This window comes from Macrotis lagotis, chromosome 1, assembly GCF_037893015.1.
Source record: "Macrotis lagotis isolate mMagLag1 chromosome 1, bilby.v1.9.chrom.fasta, whole genome shotgun sequence".
Taxonomy (NCBI): Eukaryota; Metazoa; Chordata; class Mammalia; order Peramelemorphia; family Peramelidae; genus Macrotis; species Macrotis lagotis.
Window position 1 is genome coordinate 843532949 of NC_133658.1, and position 10123 is coordinate 843543071.

At 36.7% G+C, this 10123-nt stretch overlaps 1 protein-coding gene across 1 annotated transcript; it reads right to left on the reverse strand.

Moving 5' to 3' along the window:
- Positions 1 to 1602: 1602 nt before the first annotated feature.
- On the reverse strand, positions 1603 to 2571 carry LOC141490675 (olfactory receptor 52A1-like). The gene has a single exon (XM_074190829.1). It carries the CDS (start codon positions 2569 to 2571, stop codon positions 1603 to 1605), a length of 969 nt encoding a protein of 322 aa, XP_074046930.1.
- Between the last annotated feature and the right edge of the window lie 7552 nt (positions 2572 to 10123).

Here is a 10123-nt window from a genome sequence, read left to right on the forward strand (position 1 = left end):
TAGTGTAATTATTTCTAAAACTTTATGTTAAATATCTAAACTTCAATATGGTCTTTCCTAAAGTTCTTATGTTTCTTCAGTATTTTTTTAATTTCAAATAAAATAATGCTATTTTAAATAGGATAAATATTTAAATTTAAAAATAATTTCTTAATATTTGGGGCAGCTAGGTGGTGCAATGGTTAGAGCATTGACCCTGGAGTCAGGAGGACCTGAATTCAAATCAGTCTTCTGACACTCAATAATTACCTAGCTGTGTCTCCTTGGGCAAGTCACTTAACACCATTTGCCTTACAAAAGAAAAACTTCTTAATATTCCCAGGCAGCTCTCTGAAGCTATAAATTATAGGTTAATTGTCATCTGTGTTTCAGAAAGGCATTTCTATATCATGAGATACTGAGACTGAATCAATCACAGATAAGGGCAAGAAAAAAAGGCAGAAAGACCTGCCAAATTTATTTCTCAATTATCCCTGTTCTCTAAGGATGAGATGGGTTCAGATTGTAATGGGAAGACAACAATTTAAATTACAGTTGGAAAATTAAATAGTGATCACAATAAGTTTTCTGAAGTAAGAGCCCAGCTTTTTGGATGCTTCAAATGTGGGTTTGAACTTGATCATTTCTAAGATTTTTTTCCTAGATCTGACATTCTTGTCATTATGTCCAGTGTGATAAGGAAAATGGGGTGTTGAATCTTTGTTAATGTTAGTAGTATTCATTGTTTGGCCCAAAACCTCCAATTTCACAAGAGATAGGAAATTAAGAATAATCTGTTATTAATCTTGAGACAAGAAATATTTTCTTTTCAGTTTGCAGCATTTCTAGCTCCAATTCTGGTGAACAATTTGTTCAGACTATTAAGCAGCATTACCCAACTTGAAACAGATCAAGATTTATAGAGACAAGCTGGGCTAGCATAAATATTCAGGCTCTCAATATCCACCACTTCTACCATACAAGAAGCACAAAATGTGTGTGTGAGTGTGTGTGGTTGTTACTAAGAAATGTCTCTATTAACCTGGTTTGTAAAGGGCTTTGAGCCAAATCCTCAGGGTCAATATCATTTTTATTCCTTTTCTTTCACATGGCATCATCATTAACTCAAGAGAGAAGTGAGCACTAACTATTCTATCATTATATATCCTCTCATACACATTAATCTGATATGTTTACTCATGAAGAGCAAGTCTCCTGTCTTAGAGTTTCTATTTTTATTGATAATTCCTATTCATCCTTGAGGCATATACTGCTCCAAAATTTTAATCACCCTTCCCTCTGCCTCATTCATCACTCTAATGCCATTTCGGGGGGGGGGGGTTACTTGCCCCTTTGGAGAGAATAAATTTCTAGTGTTCCTTAGGTTCTCAATTTGGTAAACTCCTATTTCTAAACTCCTGACCATTAGCAAAAGTTCCTGTGTTTTCTGTTCCCTAAGTCAGACAGGTGGTCATAGCATTTCAGACTATATAGAATGAAAGAGATGTGCTTTTCATTGACCTTTCAAAATATCATTCAGACCCCAGACCATTAAAACATTCATTTCTAGACACAAGCAAATGCTTATCAAATTTCTATGCTAATTCTTGCTACATAAATGAGTCAGGATTTAAGTCTTTGTCTCTGAGGGGAAAACATGGTGATCACTCGAATGCGGATCTCCTTAGTCTTCACTCCATAGACAATGGGATTCACCACAGGGGGTACTAAGAGGTAGATGTTGGCCAAGAGAATGTGGACATAAGGAGCCACACGGTGGCCATATCGGTGAGCCAGAAAGGAGAAGAGTGCCAGTGAATAACTGAGAACAATAATGGTAATGTGGGCTGTGCATGTATTGACTGCTTTAACTCTGGCCTCCTTCCCTGGAAGCCTCAGAACAGCCCTGAAGATAAGAATGTAGGAAGTAGAAATGCAGGAGATATCGCACCAACAGAAACTCATGATGACGGCCAAACCATAGAACTTGTTGATTCGAGTATCCCCTACAGCCAGTTTCACCACTGCCATGTGCTCACAGTAAGAATGAGCTACCACTGTAGAGTGGAAAGATGTTAGCCTCAGTTTGATAAGGATAGGACAGAAGGAAACAAGAATCACAGCCCTCATAACTACCATCACTGCAATCCCCAGCAGGACTTGTGGGGTCAGGATAGCTGTGTACCGCAGGGGTCGGCATATGGCTAAATAGCGATCCAATGCCATGGCTACCAGAATTCCAGTTTCAAACCCTGCTAGGACATGCACAAAGAACATTTGGGTCAGACAGATATTAAATTCAATTTCTTTAACATTGAACCAAAGGATGGCCAAAGTTTTGGGGAACAAGACAGGGAAAATACCAAGGTCATTGATGGCCAACATAGCCAAGAGAAGGTACATGGGTTGGTGAAGTGATGGGTCCCTCCAGATGACAGACAAGATGGTGCAGTTTCCCACAAGAGCAAGGAGGATCATGATGAAAAAGGGAACCCCTATCCAGTGCTGCACAGACTCCAAACCAGGGACTCCCAATAGGGTGAAGTATAAGGGATTAACAAAGGTGACATTGGAGTCTTTCATGTTGTACATGTCACCTGCAGAGAAAGACCAAAGAATTAAGGGAAGGGAAGGAAAAGGGCTCAGAAAATAGAAGAGTATGGGTATCCTTTAAAAGAGCAATCATTGAGAAATATGGAGATACATAAGGTTGACTTACAGGAGATTCAAGACACTAAAAATACAATATTTAAGGCAACTTAAAGGAAAGAAAAGGAAAGGAAATGGCCCTTTCCTCTTCTAAAAAATTTATTCAGCATCTCTGAACAAAGGAGTTTTGTTTTACATGTTAGGTGTGACTTTTTTAAAAAAAAAATTATGAATAAAATAAAGGTCTATTTAAATTCCAAGCTCCAGTTTACTCTACTACTATTTCTAAGATGTGTTCTCAAAAGGGGAAAAAATAGTGGATAGTTATCAGCATACATATTGATATAGTCCTTCAGTAGCATTTAAGCCACTTGGAGGGCAAGGACATTATTGATTATTATTTTATATCCCCCAGTGTAGAACAAAGTTCTATATCCCCAGTGTTAAACAAAGAAGACATTAATAAATATTTGTTAAATAGGTTTTTAAGAAGAAAAGTAAATTATCTTAATTAAATCCAAGTGTTTCCTTCAGACATCATCTATCCTGCATTCAAACTTCTGTGTAATTCAGTCATTAACATGCTTCTTACAGAGTATCTGTGAGATCTAGTTTGCCCTTGTAAGGCTAACTGCTTTGTGCTGTTGTATCCAATGACATTGGCTTACTATATAGTCATAAGATCTGGTCACACTGCTCACTTCCCTTACAGCTTACTTTTCAGTCTTTCTCACCTGTAAATTATCCCTCTTTCTGCCCTGAGAATGACTCTTTGAGATTGTCTCTTTTTTTTTTTTTTTGGTTTTCTGTCTCTAACACTTAAAATTGTGCCTCATATATAGAAAGCACTAAACAAATATTTGATCTATCTATTCTAGTACATTGACCAAAGTGATGGTCCAAGATGAACTTCAAAAAAATAGTATTTATGGAGATATTAAGGGTCAGGGCAACCTTTTTGGCTATTGGCTTTTGAATATTGATTTTTGGATAGTAAGGAATGTTATCCCTGGCCCCTGGCTTTCCAAGTTGGACCCTGTTTATCTTGGCTACTTTCAAACACAACAGCAATCCTACCTACCTTCATTTATCCCATGCTCCTGTTTCATAAAGAACCCTCAACCTATTAATACATGTCCTCCTCCTGGTTTGACCATTCCAGACATACAAACAACATTCATTTAAATAAAAAATGCACAGAGATATTTGTATACACAAATGCCTGCACAATGAATAATACAGATAGATATACCGACATAATCACATGCAAACATTTATGGAATCATACACTAAACACATAAACAAACACAAATATCATAAAACACAAAATTTTCCCTTCCCAAGCCACTTTGCCCCCACCATGTCCCTGTCCAGCCCAGTTCAAACCTCAGTTTATGTTAGAGCCAGTTAATACCTGCCGTTTTGGGCAGGGAACAGGGAAATGAAGAACCATGTAATATTTATTCCGTTTACTGAGAAGAAGTACTTTTTACCTCACTCCAACCCATATTGCTACAACTTCAGCCCATTCCTTCTGGCTCTTTCCACAGGGAGGAAGAGACCTAAAAGTATCCATAGCCTTGACAAGATGTCAGCACCACAGATGATGTAGTGAATTGTGGGGTAACATCATCTGCTCAAGTCCAGGATTCCTGTATAAGGAAAAAAACAAGCCTCAAATGATGTTTATATTCCATGGAATGGATTCAGCTGTAGCAGTACAAATAAAAGGAATATAAAAGGAGAAACCAGTTGAACAAAAGAGAGATTGTAAAGCAACTAAGTCTCCCTGAGCCCAGATTCCCATCTGGTTGAATTAATCCAATACTACCATCTTTCTTGTAGGCTGAAGAATGAGGCTGAGGAATAAATGAAACTCATTTGAGTCCTCTGTGTTCTCAAAGATACAACTATGACATTCTCTTATCCTCTGGCTTCTGCTGCAAAAGAAGGCAATGGGAAAGTCTTGGGATAGACACTTCTAATTTAAAAGGATGAGATGCAGAGAAATTGATCAGTGTTCTTTCAGAGCATTAAGACAAGAAAAAACTAAGGGGAGGCAGTCTTAAGTCCATTCAAGTGGTCCAAGATTTATCTAAGAACACATCTCCTCCAAAACAAGTGATCACCCAAAATGTATTTGAAGATGCCCAGCAGGGGGGAATTTACAACATCCCTAGGAAACACACTTTTGGATTGCACTAATTGTGAGAAAGTTATTCCTTGACATCAAACCCAAACTTGTCTCATTATAGCTTTAACCAATTGCTCTGGTTCTACCCTCAAAAATCAGACAGAATGCATAATCTAACATATATATATATATATATATATATATATATATATATATATTTACATACGTATATTCACATATACATATATATGTTTATATGTAAATATTGTTTGTACATGGTTGTTTGGATGTTTCTTTTTTCAATACCTTTTCTAGTTCCTTGAAGACAGGGACTGTTTTTGACTTTCTTATATATTCAGCACATAGTACAATGCCTGTACATAGTCAGTGCTTAATAAAAACTTGTTGGCTTGTACCCTTCCAGAAAACTATCACCTGTCCCATATGTCTTCTCTTTTTCAGAGTAAACAATCACATCAACCAATCCATTTAACATATGGATTTCAGGCTATATGAGTCCATTATCACGGTTGTCCACTTTTGAACCCTCTCCACATGACCTTTTGAAACTTTAGTTTCTAGATGAAAACACAAAACTTCAGTTGTGAAGTGACTAGGGTAGGATATAAACAGACAATTCTCTATACTCCTGAACAACTGATTCTCAATGAATTAGCTTTTCTGAATATCTAAACTGGATCATATAATCGTAAGAGTTTAAATTAAAAGAAAGATGAGAGTTCATCATATTCAATGTCTTCATTGTATAATTAAGGAATCTAACATTGAAATAGGTTATACAATTTACTCAAAATCCCATAGCAAGTAAATGTCAGTGGCAAGATTCACGTGGAGTCAGATCTTTCTGACTCCAAGTGCAAGATTTCTAACCATACTAGATGGCATCATAAAACAAAAGATTTGCACTCAAGGCCATATCTGGGTTCAAGTCTTGCTTCAGACATGTACCAGGTCTGGAATACCAGCAAGTTGATTGACTTCTCTCAGACTCAATTTCCCTTTCTAAAAAACAGGAATAGCATGTATAGCAAGTTGTACAGATTAAATGATCAAATACCTGTTTGATGATTTACAAGTTTTTAAAGCATTCCATAATACTTTATTATTTTATTATAATATTATATAAAATATTCAAAATCACAGTTATTGCATTTTGGGGTTTTGGGGGCAATGCAATGGGGTTAAGTGACTTACCCAAGGTCACACAGTTAAGTAAGTATTAAGTGTCTGAGGTCAGATTTGAACTCATTTATAATTTTCCTTGGAGCACTTTTTGCCTTCCCGCTTATTTTCTCACAGTTATTTAGTGTAAACCCTGAAATAGTTTCAAAGAATTCTGGAGTTCTCTTATGGAGAGGAGAAAAGGAAAGAATTTTGGAGATTATTCCATTCCATAAGGTGATGAGAAATAAGAGATAGTAACAGAAAAAAGGTGAATTGTTAACCAAGTCCTAGGAAGCTAAATTGGGATTTTGGCAACCTAGATTCAATGTTTTAGAACTGGCTCATTTGGACCTTGGGAAAATTGGTTGTCCAAACTTCAGGATGAGAAATTATTCCTTTGAAAGAGGCAAATGATACAATTCACAGATTAATTTACTGTTTTCTTGATATCTAAACTTCAATAGAGGAGAGCACATTAATATTGCAAATTAAACTTTATAATGTGTCCTGAGTTGATTGTCTTTTTACCAAATCTCTCATAAGTTGCATTTATTTCCTGAATCTTTGTGAAAAACCCTTCATCTCTCTGATGCTCAATCCACTCATCCATAAAATGACAGAGTTTCACTGGAATATCTCCAAAGTCCTCCTTGCCTTCCAACTCCAACTTGTTTCTCAGAAACAAGGTGATCTGAGAGATACTTTCACACTCAAAAGTGATCCTTTTGGAAGTCACATACAGACAAGATGATTCAATTCTATCTGGCCCCAAATATATAAGTAAAGATCAACCTTTCTAAACTCCTCACTCTTCTTAATTTTTAAAACATTTCTCCCTACTAGTCCTTCTGTCTGTACATTGATTTTTATCTTCAAATTTGCCCCTGCCTTTTCTCCTGCTGCTTATTGAGAAATGACAAAAGAAAAAGTGTCAGCAAGTTCCCTTGTATACTCACCATTACTCATGTAGAATATAAGCAGAGGTACAGAGGTCACTTCAGAATAAGTAGAAGAGAGAGAAGTGAAGGAAATGAAGTCTATGTAGCTTCAGAAAAGATTTCTATTTCATAATCAGGTAAATGTGGACAAACTGTGAAGGCTCCAGTGGATCAGTGAGCACTGGTAGTTTAGTTAGGGAAGCTCCCAGATGGAGACTGCTTAAGAATAAGAGTTGGAATGCTGAGTGAACTGTGTGGGAATAAAGGGTTCAGTAAGTGTTAGAAATTAAATAAGTAAATATTAGGTGAGGGTAGGGTCTAACTGAGGGATGGAGAGAAAAATACCAATAAGTCCAAGGTTAGAGAGTAGATGTGAAAGTGGGGAGGTGTGTGTATTTCACTCAGAGCAGACAAGTGGTCCTTTGTAGAAGCCTGAAAGTGCAATGATTAATGTGTGACAAATCAGTGGATGTCTGGACTCAGTGGGGGGTGATGGTTGAAGGTGGATGGATGAATGAGCATGGTAGGGCTGAATGGGAAAAAAGTGAGCAGCAGGCAATAGGACTAGCTAATAAAGTCTCTCTAGGACTCCATGGGAATTAAGAGTGATTTCCTATAAACCAGTATTGAATCTCTCTCTCTCTCTCTCTCTCTCTCTCTCTCTCTCTCTCTCTCTCTCTCTCTCTCTCTCTTTCTCTCTCTCTCCCCTCTCCCCTCTCTCTCCCCTCTCTCTCCCCTCTCTCTCCCCTCTCTCTTCCTTGCCTCTCTTGAGAGTGCCCTGGAGCAATGACTAGAATTAACCCCCAAATTCCTAGGTTAGGTGATTTGGATCCTAATTATGTGGGATTGTGGAAGCAAGGTTTAAAACATGGACAGCCCAGGATAGAAACTATGGGGGAAGTGAGCAAGAAAAATGTTTGCCTAGAGGAGGAAGACAAAAGAGGTTATTTATACATCCCACATGACTTTGGAGTTTTGAACATTCCTCCAGTACTAACTTCTTCTTATCATTCATTAAGATGGCATTTCAACTGTCACTCAGTCTGAGTTAAAGTGAAAAGTATATAATTCCATAATATCTACTCAGTCCCTAGCTGCTCCACATTTAACCTCAGTTATCTAAATAAAGAGGTTGGATGGATATAATCCTCACTGTTTATATCATGTAAGACAAAGGGTCTACAGACCCCAGCCTTGACTTTCTATCTTCGATTAATTGTCAGGTTCTGAGATTCTGAATATTTTGACTCTATCTCCTTTTCTCCAAAAACCCTTTAACTCTTCATAGTGCTAACCCTGGTGTCATCCTATTCACCTAATACAACTGAGAATTTTATCTCCTCTCACAATCTCTATATTCAAAGATTTAAAAATACATATTCATGTAGTAAAAGGAATGCCCTAGGAACTTTCATGACTTCATTTTTTCAATAAATATTTATTCAATACTTTAAGGACACATGCCAATATTCCTGTAGATATCTCTAACAGTGCAAGTCTCAATCTTTCCATGCCTTCCTGAGGTGTTATAGCCAAAATGAATAGAATGATTCATCTAGTAACTATCTTTCTTTACTGTGGACTGGGCCTTATAATAAATTTACTGAAGTCATATCTGAAACTTTTCTAGTTTATGCTCTGCTGGTAGAGATTTTAAACCTTCAAACACCACAAGATTACCTTCATATCATGATTAAGCAACTGGAAGGACTGCAGAGAAAGTTGACACCTATTTATTTTATCTTAATCTGTGATTAAAATCCTTCAAATGAGACAATACCAAAGGAAATCTTTAAAGTACATTGTGCTTTATTCAGTCTTTCTGTTGTATCCAATTCTTCATGATCACATGAACCATACAAAACACCTCAATACTGTCCATGGGGCTTTCTTGGCAAAGATTATGCAATGGTTTGCCATTTCTTTCTCCAGTGAATTAAGGCAAACTAGTTAAGTGACTTGCCTAGGGTCACACAGCTAATAAGTATCTGAGGATGGATTTAAATAAAAGATCTTCCTGACTTTTGGTCCAAAACTCTCTCAAGTGAGCCATCAAGCTGTCTCATTTAAAGTGCCTAAAAGTAACATTAGGTCCCCAACTGGCAACAGATTGGAACATAAGTTATTTTGCTTTGCATTCCCATTGGTTTTTCCTCAATAAGAGAATTACAGCTTATTCTCTATTGTCATTAGCTCTACCTGGAAGGAATTCAGCCTCATGGCTCTGGACAAAACCCTAAGCCACATATCAACTCAATGGGACATCAAAAGGGATCATACTTCCATCCAGGGTTGCCAAAATATGTGCTTCTCTTTATATTCACACTATCCCCCATATCAAGAATTTGAATATTCCTCTATTTAGCAAGATTACAAACTCCTTGCGAATGTGAATTTCATCCATGGATTAACACATATGAGACACCGAAGAAATGTAGGTTTACTCATTGACTTAATATTTCTTCTAGTTTCTTTACAATACCTAAAGGGACTGGATAAATAATAAACACTTGATAAATTTCCATTGAGTGAAAACAGACCCCAGACAATGGACCATGTTCCTGAAATGTCAAACATTATGACTCTGTAAAAGGGGGTCTGGGGAAGAATAGCAGGAATAAAATCTCAATTATTCCAGCCCTATTCTTCTATTGTTCAGACAAAATAAAACTAATTAAAGATGCCAGTATCTCTATCCTCTCTAGTGCCCAGGCTAAGCTCCACAGTTTGGGGGGAAAGGAGAACAAATTAATTCAATATAAAATTATGTCCAGAATCAATATCCCTTTCATAAACCTATAATTTGAAGAATCCATACATTTCCCCTTTTAAAAATTAAGACATTTTCCCATTTCTAGGACTATAACAGACAATTAGATTGGGCAATGAATATAGCACCAGGCCTCGAGTCAGAAAGACACGAATTCAAGTCATTTAACACTGTTCACTCAGTTTCCTGATCTGCAGAAGGAAATGCAAACCACAACCATATTTTTGCCTAAAAAAGCTCCAAAGGACATCAAGAAGAATCAGATATGACTGAAACTGCTGAATAACAGCAAAGAACTACTATATTCCTTCCATTCGCCACAATTTCTCAAATAATACCAAAAGTAATTTACCTATTTTGCTTGACCCCAAAACATAAAACTAATTTTAATGAATGGACAGTATAAAGAGATAGATTTTGATTTATTATAAGGAAAAACTTAAAATTAGATTTCTCCAAAAAGGAAAT